The sequence below is a fragment of the Anabrus simplex genome, chromosome 5 (genome assembly GCF_040414725.1).
Source record: "Anabrus simplex isolate iqAnaSimp1 chromosome 5, ASM4041472v1, whole genome shotgun sequence".
NCBI lineage: Eukaryota > Metazoa > Arthropoda > Insecta > Orthoptera > Tettigoniidae > Anabrus > Anabrus simplex.
The window spans coordinates 366,746,833-366,765,525 of record NC_090269.1 but is presented as its reverse complement, the minus strand read 5'-3'; the positions used below and the strand labels follow the sequence as shown (position 1 = coordinate 366,765,525).

Here is an 18,693-nt window from a genome sequence, read left to right as displayed (position 1 = left end):
GCCCGTTTTTTCAAGTGTTTCAACCACGCGTCAATATTAAGAAGTTGTATTCCAAAAGCCCTTTATCTTATCGAATCAACATTTTAACATAGTATTTAGGATCAGCTTTGTACCGCAACATTGACTGTACTGAGGAAATAAAGTCCAAGATTCGTCAAGCAAGAAATTAATTCAATAAAATGAGGAAAGTATTCTTCACCAATTACCTTACCTTACGTCTAAAGGACTTTCGAGTTATGTCTTGTGTACTTTGCTCCATGTGGCTGAGACCTGGACCCTAATGGAAAGGGAAATAGGCAAATTGGAATACTGGTGGGCTCCTTGAGGTAACGGCATGATCGCGGGGAGATCCGAGACCGTCTGACGTCTAATAGTATGTGTTGTAAAGACTGGATTGCGATATGCGGAGTTATGACGCAAACAAAGCTACAGCATTGCATCTGACTGAGTATATTATGTTTACACAGTACAATGGTAGATATGTCACCGTTCATTGTTTATGATTCATTCCTAAACAAGCTTTTATGTTAGTCTACAGTAATTGTAAGAGTACGTGTAATAGTCAAAGGAGTATTTAGTTATGACAAGTATTTCCTACGCACAATCTAATTAAATGGATGTAATTAAACGTATTTACTTATCACATGGCGCTTTTATACAAAATAACTTATTGCTTCTGCTTACTATAACGTAATGCACTGATTAGAACGAGACATTAAACACAGTGAAACTCTTAAAAGTGTTGCATTTGTTTAGATATGCGCCCCTTCAGTAGTCATAACTGAGAGCCGTGCAAGCAGCTCAGTCATGAACTGTACCTGCATTTGGAGAAGATAACAGGCACTAGCCTATTAGGAAAAGGAGGATTTCTTTCAATGGTGAGACCAGAAAGATTGTCCACTCGAATCCTTGCCTACTTTCTGAAGAAGAAAACTAAAGGGGCCTGGTTCACCGAGGTGGAGGAGGATTTACACTATTTGGGTATCTTACGTCATGACATCTTACAATGTGACTTTTTAAATAAGAAACATGAAGGTCTACAGAGATGCCGAACAAAACCTTGAATGAACACACACAAGACGTGGACCTAACGGAAGGAAGCTCACCGAAGAAGGATGTGAGAGTACTGGGCGAGTGTTTAAGCTCAAGACAGAAAACTTGAAATAGCGTGCTCCGTAGCTGGCCGAAACGAAAGAATAGTAATAATAATAATAATAATAATAATAATTGGTGTTATCTGTTAATAGGGCTGCCTGGCCGATGCGGTGAAGGCGTGCTCGGTTCGCCCGGAAGGACGTGGGTTCGAATCCCCGTCAGGAAGTCGTAAAATTTAAGAAACGAGATTTTCACTTCCGGAGGTGCATATGGCCCTGATGTTCACTCAGCCTACACCAAAAATGAGTACCAGGTTAATTCCTGGGGGCAAAGTGGCCGGGCGTAGAGCTAACCACTCTACCCCATCATGTGCCGAGGTTAACAATAGTGGAAGCCTTTACCTTCCACTCCTCCAAGGGCCTTCATGGCCTGTACGGGGGTGACTTTGTCCTTGCCTTTGTTATCTGTTAATCTTGAAATACATCGTAAAAAAGATGGCCGTAACGACAATAGGCTACCCATGAAGAGCGAACGGAAAGCTACATAGAAACATCACTGCATAGAACTAGAGATTTATTCTTCGAAGTGTTCCTAAACTTATAAAAGTCCATTATTTTGAGCTCAGGACCATAATTTCCTCTTCAAACCGCTCAGAAACTGCTTAATCTAATATCAAGATAGAATAGATGTGAGTGTTTTATCTGTGACATTTGGTCTGGTTTCTCAAGCACAGACATAAGTTATATCTCTAGGCTGTTTCATGATGGGAATTCCAATGACTAAAGCCCTGATGTTCTGGCATTAATAGTTAGAATGCAATCTAACGTGGTTATGAGGAAGTGTCCTCTTACCCGTTCTTCCGTTTTTCAGGGAGAGTAACATATATTCTAAGGGTTCTGATGGGCCGTACCCCTAATGTTTATGCAAGGCTCATAGCATAACCGTTGTGCAGGATAGACTGTACTTGTTACCCGCTTCGGTAAGTTTGCATTCTAACCTATTTATTGCCGAAAAATACGAGCTCTGCAGATGACCTTCAGCCTTTACTATACACCTTGTAATGCCTCGCTGAATAGTAATTAAAAGTTAAGTATTATGCATTACACGTTGATGAAAAATCCCATTACCGTATTCATGTTTAAAATATTCAAGTGAGTCTAATTATGTATTTATTATTTCACCGAAGCCGAGCCATCTCCGTACAGACCAAAAAGGCTCTTCGAGAATTTCCTCTACCCTTCACCTCAGATTTGAGTGGGATAATCAGGGTATTTCACTCAAAGTGGGGCCGGCGCAGCGCAGCAGGTAAATGGGCAAGCTGGTCAGACAACTCACTGAGCTTCGGGCCGGGAGAGCGCCTGTATGAATCACATGCAAATAACAAGCACCCACAATACCGCATAACCAAAGTAAAATAACGTCTTTTGTGACACATTCTGGCTACATCTAAGGGAATTTCCTTTAATACGCATTAGTTCATCTACCGAAATAGCCTCCTCTTGTGATTTTTTGTTTGAGTTCATGTAGAGTGTGAGGGTTTGTTGCATAAACCATAATTTTCAGTTATCCCATAAATTAAAATCGCAAACCGTAAGATCTGGGGCACACTAGTGTAGTAATTACCCTGTCGTCAAAAATATCCTCAGTTTAACTTATTGACTCGTTAGCCGTACGCGTGGCTGTCGAGTCTTGCTGGAAATATCTACATTGGCATTCATTGTCCGTCAGTTGTTAAAGAATGGTACGAGAATATTGTTCCTGTATCTCTGCCCGGTTATTGTGGTTTCAAAAACTATAGGCCCTCTAATCCTGTCTGCAGTTACTGCCACCAACACTCCGATTTTCACATCGTAGATGAACTCAAACAAAATATAACGAGAGAAATTGAGGTTTACTCGGTAGATTAACTAATGCATATGAATGAAAATTTCCTTAGATGAAGCTAGAAATGTGTAGATGAAGGTGGAGGACATTTTCAACATCTTATATGACAAGGAGAGAGATTATTTTACTTTCATTATGCGTTATGTGTGCTTGTTATTTACATGGGATTCGTACAGGCGCTCTCCGGGCCCCAAGCTCAGAGAGTTGCCATGTGCTCGTCTGAACTTCAGCTCGCCCATCTACCCATGCACTGCGCTGGCCCAGGGTTGAGTGAAAGATCCTGTAGTTCAGGGCTTCTCAGGGTGCATGCGCCTAGTGCATGCACTGTGCACGGTGCAAAAGACGACTTCTCTTGGTTGACCAGAGTGCAGACCCACACTCCTCGATTTGGAGCAATAGCGCTGTCCCTCTCTTTCCTCACGCATGTCTCGCTCGCTCCCCCTGTCTCCGTATTCCCCACTTGCTCCGTAGCGCTCCAAATCCGAGCCGAGTAGCCCAGAGACGAAGCGTTGGTTCGAGCCGAGCCGAGTAGAACCGATGCACAGTGCACGGAGCTCTTGCGCCTCGATTTGCACGCGTGAGATTTTGGGCGTTTGAGAGGCCCTGCTGTAGTTGTTATTTCTATTCCTGGCTGTCTTTGTCCCCATTGTACTGTCGTTGTGAATACATCGTGGTGATAACAAATTTAGTAATGTAGTCTTACTTTTACTCGTAGTATTATTCCGGAACTCTTAAACAATTTCTCTCTTATTTCTCATATCACAGACCCATACTACACCCAGTTATTACCCACATTCCTAGTGTACCACATTCTATTGAATAACACTTATCATCCTCATAACATTTGTCTTTTATTTCCAGTAAGTAAGTCTACAGAATCCTCAAAACCCCGCGGCCCTTACAATGGTAACAGCCTTCGGCCAACTTTTTTGGTGTAGACTGAGAGAACTAGAGGATCATGTGCTTGTACGGAAGGAAATATCTAGTTTATAAATTTTTGTATTGCATGTTGGGGATTCGAACCCACGGTCTTACAGTTTACCCGAGCACTCCTTTATTACCTCGGCCAGACAGACCATAGATGCTTCCATTGCCTTTACGAATATGACTTAGCAGGGTAGAATTTTTGGATGTTGCTTCTCCATAAAGTTAAATGAAGACTCATCCAGATGAGATACGCTCGCAATAACACAGTTCTACAAAGGTTCCATTAATTGGGTGAAAATATGTAATTCTTAAAGAATTTACATTGCTAAATTCAAATCTGAAATCAGAATTGTGCTATCAGGGATCCATTAACCAGAACATACATATTTTATATCAAAAATTAAATACTGCAGTTGGCAAAATTAGCTTTATTATTTCTGATTCTTTTTCCGACATTGATTTTATTGTTCAGATATTTATTTATTTATTTATTTATTTATTTATTTATTTATTTATTTATTTATTTATTTATTTATTTATTTATTTATTTATTTATTGATGTCTTTATTTGTGGCGAAGTTATGGCTCTTGGCCCTCTCTTACACTTAACCACATTATGCGGCTTAATACTGAATACAAACTTAATATTCAAACTTAACACACTGTATATAATATAATAATATAACTTAATATAGACTAAAACTAAAAGATTACATCCTAAGTCTAAAATTAGAAAAATAAATTCAATAACTACTCTAGGTGGAATTCATATAATATAACAGTAATTTATGTAAACTTTTGTGAACTATTTGCTCCAGACATTCACTCACACATTCACACATAACTACATGATATAGCCTACGTATTCAAGAGGAAATCTCTAGACTGTCTTTTGAAGGTAATTAATGAGAAACAATTTCTAATTTCAGGGGGTAAAGCATTCCATATTCTAGCGCCCGACACAACGAAAGAATTACTGAATTACTGAAGGCAGATGTATGATGTGGAGGTATTGCAATTGTTGACCCAGATCGCGTGTCACGGTCATGAAAGGAAGATAGAAAACGGAAATTACTGGAGAGATATTCAGGTATATTTTCAGTCAAGAGTCTATAGCTAAGGGTTGATACATGGTGATTTCCCTGCTGCTCTACTTTTAACCAAGAAAGTTGTGCATAAAATTCAATGAAAAAATAAATCTAATGCAGGAGTTTAAAGCTCTCTGAAATTTCCTATTTTGTTCACTGGTAGCATCCAGCAACACAACATCACAATAGTTAAAAATTGGAAGTATCAATGTTTGAACCAGTTTTATTTTTAAGTTGAGAGGTAATGCGGTCTGGTGAATCTTAAGGGGATGAAGTGATGAATGAACTTTCCTGCATACGTTAGTGACATGCTCATTCTAGTTTAAAGTTTCATTTATAGTGACTCCAAGGGTTTTTACTGATTTACAGAATGGGACAGCAACGCCATTTAGTTGAATGATGGTTTTCCGTGGTTTCCCATTTTTACACCAGGCAAATGCCGGGGTTGTACCTTAATTAAGGCCACGGACGCATCCTTCCACTTCCTAGGCAGTTCCCATCCCATCGTCGCCATAAGACCTATCTGTGTCGGTGCGACGTAAAGCAAATAGCAAAAAAAAAAGTTGAATGACTGGAATTTGTAGACTGTGTAAATGGGCAAGCAGTTTTCTCTGCCCTAGTATGATAGCTTGTGTTTTCATTGGGTTGATGGAGAGAGAATTCTCAGCTGCATAGCAGCTGATCTGCTCTAAGTTTCGGTTCATATTTTCAATAGCTGCACTTATGTCATTCACTTTTGTGTGGCAGTAAATTTGAAGGTCGTCGGCATAGAGATGGTAGTTGCAGTTTTTCAACTTAGAAGAGATGTCATTCAAATATAAAATAAATAACAGGGGGCCGAGTATAGAACCTTGTGGCACACCATTAACTTTGTGCTCCCACTCCGTTCTCTTATCATTCATGACAACACACTGTCGTCGGTTATGGAGGTAGGAAGCGAACAAATTTAGAGCAGCGTGGCTAAGATGGAAGGAATGCAATTTCGCTATTAATATATCCGTACTGATAGTGTCAAAAGCACTGCTGAAGTCTAGGAGAATGAGCACGGTCACTTTACGTTCGTCCATTGCTTTTCTTACGTCATCCGTAATTTTTAGAAGAGCAGTAGATGTAGGCTACTATGTCCTTTTTTAAATCCAGATTGCAAGTGATCAAGTAACGAATGGTGCGTCAAATATTGGAGCAGTTGTTCATGCATGAGTTTTTCTAAGACTTTCGAAAGTGAAGAAAGTATACAGACAGGTTGTCAATACTACATCTATCAAGGTAACGACGAAGGATATCGGGATGTCGTCCACTCCGATTGCTTGTGATTTGATAGATGCTAGTTTTCTTCTTACATCATTTTCATTTACTTTACGAAATTTGAACAAGGGCCGTTGTGGTAACGGAGTAGATTGAAGTGAATTTATTGTTGTTTGTATAATATGAGGGTCGGTATTAACTTATTTCTTTAGTAAAGTGGGCATTTAATGCATCTGGATTTATGTCATGCGTATTGGAGTTTGTAGTTTGCCTCCCAGTACCTACGGATCTGAGTTGTCTCCAGGTACTTTTTGTGTTAAAGTTACTGGCTAATTGTTAAAAGTACGCATATTTTTTGTTTCTGATTACTTTTTTAACTTTATTTCTAAGCACACGGTACTTTTCAAAATCTTCAGTTGATAATGTCTGCTTGTAACATCTGTGTAGTGAATCTAGTTCAGCCATTGCGGACTTAATGTCATTTGATAACCATGGAGCAGCTTTGCGAGTCACCCTAGCAGTACGTTTAGGTACGTGTTTGTTTTACAATCCCATCAATAATGTGTTAAACCTCTTTACTTTTCCGTCATTGTCAGTCAAGTGCAGTTTTTCGTCCCACGGGCAGAGATTAGCATCTTGTATTAATTGTTGAGGATTTAACTTTTCATGTCTCTGTAGGTTATCCACTTCGGCTTTGTTTTGGGAACTATCAGAGAATAAGCTAAATATATGAGATCGTGGTATGATATACCAGGTACAGAAGTTTGTCCGTATTTTAGTATTTTCTGAGGATTGTTTGTGATAAGTAAATCTATTAGAGTGTGTGAGGATCCGTTAGCCGTGTGCACGTGGTGAGTGGGGTTAAGTGGCAACACTGACATGTTACAAGAGGTAAATATGTTCTGTAAACGATTTGCTTCAATGGAGTCTATTAAAGTCACCAAATATGAGTACATGTTCGTAGGTAGGTACGAGTCTTAGTAAATTTTCTTCGAAGTCGGTGAAGTTTCCTGCTTTTGATGGTTTGCAAACAACTCTAATCAGTACTTTAGTCTTATCAACAGATAGTTCTACAAACATATATTCAGTTAAGGTGTCAGTATATAATGTCGAAGTTTGTATAATCTTCCCCGTTAAATTGTTTTTGTAGTATAGAGCTACTCCTCCTCCACGGCGCTTCGGTCTGTAGTGAAAAAGTGCATTAAATACTTCTATATTTACCGTAATTAGAGGAACCGAGTCCTTCATCCAACTCTCACTAATTGGCGTGTTAACCTCAAAATAATAGTGAGAATACAACGATTTCTCTCAATTTAAAATTTATTTATTTGGCTTCTTCAGTTATACAAGTGAGTATTTCTGTGAATATTCCCATCTTTTGTGTTTCTATTCGATATATCTGTGTGTCTGACAAAGAAAATCGAGCTTGGGTATGCTTCAAGAAAGTAACACAAAACTTCCTTGGAACTAGAAGAGACCCTAAATATAAAGACTTTGTGAAAGAAATGATCATCTATACTAATATATAAAATGAAATGGTGTATGTCTGTGTGTTACTCAAACACGCAAGAACCACTGGTCCGATTTACATGAAATTTTGCATGAATATAGCTTATTTACACGGTAAACATATAGGCTACTTTTAATTTCGATATTTTGCACTATTTAAAGATGGCGACCATTTTAGTGACGTCACTACACCCTTTGGTTTCAAACGTTCATAATTCCATTTAAAATATAAAAGAGAACGCGAATAAATAGCAAACTTTTGATGGCATATACGAGGCTTAAAATTTAATTTCCTATACGGAAGGCCCTTATCACTTTTCGTGTATGTCCAACGTTTAGCGAGTAAAACTAAATTTGTGCTATAAAACACGGCCTCCGCGCAGCACCTCGCCGATCCCCTCTACACGTACCTGCCGGCCATGCACTTGCCGCTGGGTTGGGCAGGTGTTCAGTGAGCTGGCTACTATCAGCCTTTACGGAGTAAGCTATCCTGTGCTGCGTTTATCCACATTAAACATTGTAGATATGGTTTTCATCCGGAGGATTACTATCATCCCAACCAACTTACCGTTCACCTTTAAACGACTGCAGTTTTCACCTAAGCTGGCCTTTGCAATGACCATCAACAAAGCACAGGCCATACTCTTCAAGTCGCCGGCTTGCATTTACAACATTTCTTCCACGGACAGCTTTACGTGGCATGTTCACGAGTATCGAGCAGCGAGAATTTGTATATATACACGCCAGAAAACAAAGCTGTAAATATTGTTTACAATTTAAAGACATCACAGACTCTAGGTTATGATAAAACGTAAATATCATTTTGTAAATATGTACATATATGGCCTCTATGTTTGCCGGCCTCCTCGTGCTAAGTCTAAATAGCCATTTAATTCTAATTCATTACATGGCGAACTAACAAGCAATCACATACACATTACAATATTATTTTTAATCCAATCAGCCTTTTATTTTATTCTTTAATATTATTTTAACTGTCACCTTCACTTTGTAATTTATTTATGTCCCGTTGCGAAGCACGGGCACTTTCAGCTAGTAGCCTATAAAGGTTTAGGATGCAATATGTCCTTGAAAGTACGTTTCCTGGACTTGCATCTAGACTTCTTTCCAGAGAGTTGCTGTTATGTATCAGATGAGCATGGAGGAAGAATTCATATAGACATAGGTATCGTGGAGAAAGGGTATGAAGAGAAATGAATGCCCAAAATGTTAGCCGATTATTGCTGGTGTATAATTCAGAACAAGAAAGATGCTCAATACAAAAGGAAGAAATAAGACATAAAACAACTTTGTGGTGGAAAATTTCTGTCCATTTTTTGTAAACATTCCTGTTAATGACTGTTAAAAAGTGAGGACATTATGTGACCACTTCAACTATCTCCTCCTTTTACTACCGTAATGTTTATAGGACCCATTAGTTGAATTTCTGTATGTCTATGATTCTAAATTAAAGCCATAAAATGATATGTAAATGTTACAAGAAATAAAAAATCGGATTACCCTTTAACTATCCCTGATATACGAAAAATAAAACCAGATTTTAATTCAGCGTCAACATATCTATAGGAATGACATATTTTTCCTCCAGAAATAGGAGTTTTTGTGTAGAACAGTGTAATTAATCAACTTACCACGTGTATCTGTTTCAGATGTCGATTTCGTTGTTGCTGACGGGGCATGAGAATGATGTCCTGAATCTCACTCTCGCCACCAACGAGACCTACAGGCTAGTGGTGTCCCATATCTCGAGACACGTTAATGTACGAGTGTACGGGGAAACTTTCTTCGCTATTCGCCACGGCCTGGAGACACTGTCGCAGCTTGTTTGGTGGGACGGCTTGTCACTTCGATTACTGGACGACGTGTTCATCGTAGACGAGCCACAGTTCGCATACCGTGGACTTATGGTGGATACTTCTCGAAACTTCATGCCACTACAATCTCTGAAGATCACCATCGATGCTATGGCGGCTTCCAAATTGAATGCATTCCACTGGCATTTGAGTGATTCCCATAGCTTCCCGTTCGACTCTCCTCGTGTGCCCAACATGTCTCTCTACGGAGCATACTCACCAGATAAGGTAAATACTTACTCACCTAAAGTATTTAAAACTTCCTAAGCTGTGGTTCCGCCCTTGGGCCACTTCTCTTTCTGTGCACATCACACAAACTGTAAGCCCATGCTGTGCTGTTTTAATACTGACAGCATTTCTTAACAGGCAAGGTAGGGGTCCCATAATACGAAAAACGTAAAATTAATCAATTTCGTCAATCTACCGAAAGTTGAAGGGCTAAGGGGCTAAAGAGCTAAAGGGCCAAGAAAGCTTTCCAGTTGTGAGTCTTAGGTAGCTCTATCAAAGTGAAAAAAATTCGAAAATCACTTCTGGCCTAAATGCAGTTTCAGAAAACAGCCTAAAATTGCGTGTTTCTTTACTCTTATTGTTTTTTTATTCATATCCTAGCCAAATTTATTTATTTACATAATTTTTCTGTAATGTGTTCCTTCGTTCAATACACTCAGGCACTTTTTGATTTTTGAAAAATGTCTACACGGAATGTAGTTATAAGGGATTAAGTGAAACTCTGCGTTGACTCACATTAGCGCTCGTAGTGGTGCTTAAGTGAAACAATGCATTGACTCATATTAGCGCTCGTAGTGGTAGAAAAAGGCAAACATCTAATCTAATCGACCGGATAACGATGATTAAGAAAAGGATTGTAATTTTAGCAATAAATAAAAATATATTTTCACACATTATTATATTTTATTTACATAAAATTGGTAGCACATATTTCTAGGATGTTTTCAACATTCAGTTGCTTGCATGAAGGTATTTTTCTACTCTCACGAGAAACCTTTGCTGAGCAATATAGCTAAATTCAGACATCAGTTATGAGTGAATTTTTAAACGTTTTCGTATCTTCTTCAGCTCATTGCAAAAACTTGATATACAATTTCTGAAAATTTGTAACAGCTTTAAACTACATTTCAGTAGGGGTATACGTGCGCTTCGCTGAACGAACAAATCGCATTAATGTTGTCTTATAGCCTATGTGATCACGTGACGCAATTTCCGTCACCATTTTTCTTCTACTATCACTCATGTCTGCGAAATGGCATTAATGCTGAAAGGATTATACAGATGCATGATCTGAGAAAAAGAAAATTACCTGCCAACGACCGTTTCAATAAATACTCGTATAAATAATGTTGCAGTGGGTTCGCTGTGTGTAATGTCATTTATTTCGCCATATTTTGATATATTTATCCATTTCAGGTCAAATCAAGATCGTATCAGTAGTTTTTAGTTTTCCTGTCTGTTTTTTGCTTGTTTGTTTATTCGTTTGTTTGCTTGTTTGTTTGTTTGTTTGTTTGTTTGTTTGTTTGTTTGTTTGTTCCGCTTTTATGTGTAAACGGCTGAATAGATCTCAACCAAACTTCATACTTAAGATTCTACTCATTCAGGAACAGGTTTCGATACGCATACTTTTTAAAAATCACTGAATAGACTGCGATTTTATATGAAGACCAGAAGAGGATTTTTCACTTTTATTTTACATTATTGATTATATCTAGACCAAACTTCACATTTGGTCTATACACATCCATGAGCATGTTTCGATATACATATCATTTAAAAATCACTGAATTGACTGGGTGTTTATAGGAAGACCAGAAGAGTCGTTTTTCAACTTCCTTTTACACTGTTGATTATATGTTAAATCTGTAGACTATATGTGAAATGCCCCTTCATTTTAGATAATTTTTGTTTTGTACATAATTTCGTTTACTCTTTAAATGACGGAGAAAATCTATTTTTGTGTGGGCTTCATGCTCTGCAGCCAGTTACGGACACCCTCGCAGACCTACAGTTATTTGAAGGATGCATAACAGGAGAAAATCAGAGGGTGCTTAATATTTCGCTCGGCTTGAAAATTAACCGCATCTAATGTTGCGGAACACCGAGGAAACATGAAGTAGAACTGTTCTCTTTGGTGTCGGTCTGTCTGGTTACGTATCTGTTTGTATCTTTCTAAATGTGGAAAACTGCTGGACTTATTTCAAACAAACTGTGTATTTGGAATCTACTTACTCAGGATTGTGTTAACAGGTGCATATGATGTCCTGGTAATCGCATGGAGTTGGCATTTAGAGGAAGATTATTCTCAAATAATCTCGTGAACTTTAGGTCTATGAAAAAAGACTGTATATAACAAACGGTTAAGGATATGTTATGCTCATTCCTTTATGCCATGTCGTACGACGGATAATAAGGCAGATGATTATAAGAATTTGGATTTTTAGTCTAAATCCCGAGGGACATTTCGTGCATGTCACTTGAAGGTGGGTTGACAGGAGGTATCATCAATGTCAGAGCGCCACGCCAGTAGTCAGAGATACAATATGCAACCTGAGAAAAGTGGAGAATTTCGCACAACTTTGGATCAAGAACTGTACCGTACAATAAATTCGGGATTCTCCCTCTCGAATTTGTTCAGCGTCGTCATATTTCACGTTACTGGCACTCGCTTTCGTAGGAAAATATCATTATAACACGACTCTTGGAACGTGTGAATAGAACCATGTTACTTCGCATACATTTGAGGAGGAGACATGTAATCAACTGCAAATTTACGTGCGAAGAACGGGCACAAATGCTATTATTATAGAGAGTCTTTACGGTAGTCTCAATTATCTGAGATAATATGGACTAAGGCAATCTCGGATAACCAAACTCTCAGGTAAATCTTATACTTAATGAAAAAGTGTGGTTTGAACAGACATTAGACAAATTATTTAGTCATTGGACTAGATAAACTTGACAGATGAGGTTAATGTAAACCCTCGCGGTTTCTTTTTCAGTTACAGTATGTAGAAACAGCAGTTTTTTTTTGCTAGCACCGACACAGATACGTCTCATGGCGACGATGGTATAGAAAATGCCTAGGAGTTGGAAGGAAGCGACCGTGCCCTTCATTAAGGTACAGCCCCAGCATTTGTCTACTGTGAAAAATGGGAAACCACGGAAAACCATATTCAGGGCTGCCGACAGTGGGATTCGAACACACTATCTCCCGGATGCAAGCTTACAGCCGCGTGCCCCTGACCGCACGGCCAATTCACTCAGTGAAACAGCAATTGGATAGCGGTTAGTGATAAAATACTCGACCCTCGAAACAATAGAGTCGATGCGTTCCCTCTATACCGAGTATGAGAGAGCGCTTAGAATCGAGGCGTAAACAGTTGAATTCTTTGCATCAGATGGATGCACGATAGTTAATTACTTAATGTTTAATTAGTTTTTATTGGGCTGGAATAACACGGAACCTCGGCAAATGGAGGCTTGGATAATCGAGACTACTATATTAATAGGTAAGGTTTATTCTGCCCGAAGGCAGGTCCGAACCTCCGCAGAGGTGTTCCTGAGCCGGAGTCTACGTGCGGTAGGGTGGCCAGTTCCTTTCCGCTCCTCCATTCCCCTACCCCCCACCAAAAGCGCGTGGCAACCCATCCAACTCCTGACCACGCCCGTTGTTGCTTAACTTCGGAGATCTCACGGGATCCGGTGTTTCAACACGGCTACGGCCGTTGGCACTATATTAATAGGATGGTAATAATTAATAGTTCATTGAAAAGTGATTAAATATAGAAAGGTCGAGTTCCAATACCACCGGAGAAAGCTTTGCAGATATTTTCCATGGTTTCCCATTTTCTCACCAGATAAATATCGAACAGTACTGTAATTTAGGCATAGCAGGCACCACCTTTGCCGTAACCTATTCCCATCACCGTGTTACTGAGACTTTGAGCGAAGAGAAGTAATAGCGTTGGAGACTTGTGTGGGAGAGTACTACTGAGCATCCGTGGCAGCGTGACCCCCTGGCTTACGAGGGGAACCCACCCGCCAAGTGAAATAACTCCATTTCCTCAGTGAAAGAGTGTTCGAAATACAGTAAGCGAACACATGTTTCGGTTTATCCGTAGACACTCGACCGTTCTCGAGAAAATGACGGTCGAAGTTTCCGACGTGCTTTACGTGCCTTAAAAGCAAGTTCAAGCAACGCCGTGGTGGAGTGACTTTCGCCGTGGTTTTACGCTTTTGCTCCCCGTCTTCAAATCCTTATGATTTTTTTGTTTCATTTATTTACTCTTGTCCATGAAGCCTCCGTGGCTCAGGCGGCAGCCTCTCACCGCTGGATCCCGTGGTTCAAATCCCGGTCACTCCATGTGAGATTTGTGCTGGACAAAGCGGAGCCGGGACAGGTTTTTCTCCGGGTACTCGGGTTTTCCCTGTTATCTTTCATTCCAGCAACACTCTCCAATATCATTTCATTTCACCTATCAGTCATTAATCATTGCCCCAGAGGAGTGCGACATTTCCTATCCTCGCCGCGAGATGGGCGGCTTCATTCATTCCATTCCTGACCCGGGCACTGACTGGAAAACAGGTTGTAGGTTTTCATTTACTCTTGTCCATTCACGATTACTACTCCATACCTGCCAACTTTGCCGATTTTGGTGGGAGACTCCCGATTTTCGACAGTTTTTCCCGTCTCCCGATTATTCTGTTATTTCTCCCGATTTTAGCTTATTTTTTGGTGAACTTCAAACATTTGATTTCAGATCCCACCATTTCAGCATTGTACGCCAGTGGCTGGCAGTCCTCGCTCATTGGCAGCTTTCAAATGAAATATTGACGTTCATTAATACGAGAAATTCGCGCGAATATGCGATGTTTATTGAAAACGTTATATCGCGACGCGTTTATCGATTGTAAATTTCTCGTTCTCGGGTGCTATGTTCGTGTTTGTTCAGATCAGTGTGAATGATTCTGGAGACTATTCTCTAGAGATTTGGAGTCTCTTTTAGTAATTTAATGACAGAATTTCAAAGATAGCAACTAGTGACTTCATTTGGAGACTTTTTTGGCGAATTTTAACTTATTACTTGTAAAGAAAGAAACCCGAGCTCGATAGCTGCAGTCGCTTAAGTGCGGCCAGTATCCAGTAATCGGAAGATAGTGGGTTCGAGCCCCACTGTCGGCAGCCCTGAAGATGGTTTTCCGCGGTTTCTCATTTTCACACCAGGCAAATGCCGGGGCTGTACCTTAGTTAAGGCCACGGCCGCTTCCTTCCAATTCCTAGGCGTTTCATATCCCATCGTCACCATAAGACATATCTGTGTCGGTGCGACGTAAAGCAAATAGAAAAAAAATCTTGTAAAAAATAGCATTGCGCTTCGTATGATAGCGCGGGCGCGTGATGTAATATATTAATCTATGCATTTGTTAAGTAATGGCATCTAAGCGCATGACTGATTCACACATGTGGAGCATGAGTAGATACTATTTTCGGAGGGCTTATCAGAGACCGATCATTTCATTCACATACTTCCTGTGAAGGAATAGAGATGTGTAGTTTTTACCCTCGTATGGCAAGTCGGGTTTTGAGACAAAAAAAGTTATAATATACCGTAGTACCTTGTATTGCACAAGACATGTAGAATAGGCAGTTTTGACCAATTTTACCTCCTTATTTTTCTTGATTTTCATATCAAAATCTCGTGATTTTTCGTTTTGTAAAGTGGGCAGGTATGCTACACGACCCCCTGTGGGTGGGTGACGCAGAATACACGAAGAATACACCCACGGTATCCCCTGCCTGAAGTAAGAGGCGACTGAAAGGGGCGACCAAGGGATGATTGAATTAGAACCATGAAAACTACTTGTGATTAGTACCATCACGTGGGGAACACTATGGGTAGCCTTTACTTGAAAGTAGTACCACAATGTTAGGTACACAATAGGTTTGTGATAAGTAGCAGCAGAGGGTGGTTCACTGTGGGTTTCCAGTACCTGTGATTAGTACCACTATATGCGGAACATCACCCTGTGATTTGTACAGTTCTGTGAGAAACACCACGGGTCTGGGCGTGGCCTGTGATTTGTATCTACTATGTGCGGAACACCACGGGATAGTACGAGTCCCTGTGTTTAGTACACCTGTGTGAGGGGCACCATGAGTCTGCCTACGAATGGCGCCACTGTGTGAGAAACACCATAGATCTGCGTTACAATACTAGTGAATAGTAGGGCTGCCGTACTGTTTGAAACACCGTAAATTTACGCTACTTTTGATTAGTACCGCAACTTGAGAAATACCGTGGTTTTCCTTTACTAGCGATAAGTACCATTATGAGGGACAGTTGACCTCGATTTTGGACCCCTTTAGTCAACAAACATCATCAGTCCCTTCGTCAGTCATATGCGGGTCGCATCCACTGATTCTTTTAAATTCATATTCATCCATTTATTCTTCACCATCACGTTTTGAATTCTGGTCAGTGGATGAATTTTGGACTTTTAAATTGTCGTTGCATTTCGTCTCATTTCGTACCAATAGAGGCCGGTGACCTATATATTCGGCTCCTTTAAACAACAAGCATCATAATCAAAAATATCGGTCGTTTGAAGTTAATTTTTACATATCGCCGCTACTTTAGGGGCCTCTTACCCCTAAAGTATTTTTTGCACACTGTAAGTCCAATTTTGGTTGAGACCTATGATGGAATATACACACATACGTCCATTATCTCGGTCATTTTGGATAGTTTGCTTTTCACCTTTTCTCACCCCTGTGCGAAAGGAGGCTGAACTTGGCCTTCAGAAAACTCCGGAGTGTCACTTTTCATCTCAGCGACCCAGAAAACAATGGATTCGACACTGTTTTCGATTATATCTATATCTCGCCGCCTCGTAGGGGTGCTACGGTTGTCATACCTCCTTGTAGTTTCTTTTGTCATAAGTATACCAAGTTTGGTTGAAATCACTCCCGTAGTCCGAAAAGTATGGATTCAACACTAATATAGGTCACTTTTAGTTATAATTACATTTCGCCCCGTTCCCTAGGGTTTCTAGAGGAATCTTACACCCTCAGTATATTTTCCAGATAGTAGGTAATATTCGTACCAAGTTCAGTTGACAGTTATACTGGAACGTACGCACAAATATTCATAATCTCTGTTATTTTGACATTTTCTTTTCTTCACTCCTTCTCACCCGCTTGCCAGTTGGGGCTCTACTTGGACTTAAACAACATCCGATGTGTCACTATTCATTTCAGCGACCCCGAAAACTATGGATGTGACACTCTTTTCGATTATTTTTATATCTCATCCCCTCTAACACCTACCCCTATGGGTGCTAAGGTTGTCATACCCCCACGCGGTTTATCTCCTGATAGTAAATCATAAGTGTAACAGATTTGGTTGGAATCGCTCCAGTAGTCCCTAAAACTATTATTCGACACTATTATTATTCGTTTTTAGTTATATAAGTATATTTCACCCCTCCCCTAGTTTTTCTAGGAGTGTTCTATCCTAAACAGTACTTCCTTCAGGTAGTACGTCAAACTCGTATCAGTTTTGGTTGATAGCTACGCTGGAACATACACAGGCTACGTCCATTATCTCGGTCATTTTGGACGATTTATTTTTCGCACTTTCTCATCCCCTTATGCCAAAGGGGGCTAAATTGAGCTTAAAAAGTACGAATATCACTGTTCATTTCAGTGACCCCGAAAAGTATGGGTATATATTCGACACTATTTGCGACTATTTGTATATCTCATTTCCCTCTTCGCCCCCCCCCCCCGAGAAAGGGTGCTGAACTTGGTCTTAAAAAAGTCCGGAGTGTTATTATTCATCTCAGCGACCCCGAACATTGTGCATTTGACACCATTTTCGAATATTTTTATATATACATCCCCTCGCCACCAACATCAAACGGGGCTGAATTTGAAGTTGTACAAAGTCCGGAGTGAAACTAATTATCTCGGCATCCCCGAAAACTGCCCATTCGACACTATTTTAGATTATTTTTATATATCATTCTCCTCTGTTCACCTCAGTGACCCCGAAAACGATGAATTCGCCACTATTTTCGGTTATTTTTATATTCCAACCATCTCACCCCTACCCCTAAAGATTCTAGGTGTGTCCTGGCACCACGCGGTTAGTCTCATGCTAGCAAGTCATATGTGTACAAAGTTTGGTTCAAATCACTCAATTATTCCTAAAACTATGGATTCGATGCTATTATTGATCATTTTAATCTATATTTCATCCCTTCCCATAGGATTTCTAGGGGTGTCTTACCCCACACCATTTTTCACAGATAGTAAGTAATATTTGCACCAAACTTAGTTGTCAGCTTTGCTGGAAAATACAGATACATTCATAACCTCGGTCATTTTGGTCGTTTAAATTTTCACCCTTTCTCACACCTATACGAAAGGGGGCTGCACGTATAAAAAATTCGGAATGAAATTAATTATTCACCGTCCCCGAAAACAACCGATTCGACACTATTTTCGATTATTTTTATATATCACTCTCTCCTCGCCTCCTCTCCGAAGGGGGATTATCTTGGACTTTTAAAAAATACAAGAGTGTTACTAATCATCTCAGCGACCTCGAGAACTACCGATTCGACACTGTTCTTGATTAAATTTTTATCTCGCACTCCCCTCGCCCCCGCCTCAAACCGGGCTGAACTTCGACTATAAAATACCCGGAGTGTCGCTATTCATCTAGCGATTCCGAAAAATATGGATTCGACACTATTTTCGATTATTTTGATATATAACTCCCCCTTTTCCCCTCCATAGGAGACAGAATTTGAAATTTAAAATTTCCGCAGTGTCACTGTTCACCTCAGCGACACCGAAACGTACGGATTAGACACTATTTTCCATTTTTATATATATCACTCACCCCTCGTTCCGCCGCCCAAAGGGGGCTGAACTTGGACATAACAAAATCCGGGGTCGAGCTGAGTGGCTCAGACGGTGGAGGTGCTGGCCTTCTGACCCCAACTTGGCAGGTTTGATCCTGGCTCAGTCGGGCGGTATTTGAAGGTGCTCA

At 40.0% G+C, this 18,693-nt stretch overlaps 1 protein-coding gene across 3 annotated transcripts in view; it reads left to right on the top strand.

The window, feature by feature from the left end:
* The window catches only part of fdl (fused lobes), a 244,060-nt gene that overhangs the window by 155,403 nt on the left and 69,964 nt on the right, over positions 1 to 18,693 (top strand). For all 3 annotated transcript variants that reach the window (XM_067147683.2, XM_067147684.2, XM_067147685.2), the window contains one exon: positions 9,419 to 9,850. In XM_067147683.2, coding sequence (XP_067003784.2) covers positions 9,419 to 9,850 — 432 coding nt within the window. The remainder of the gene's footprint in view (positions 1 to 9,418; positions 9,851 to 18,693) is intronic.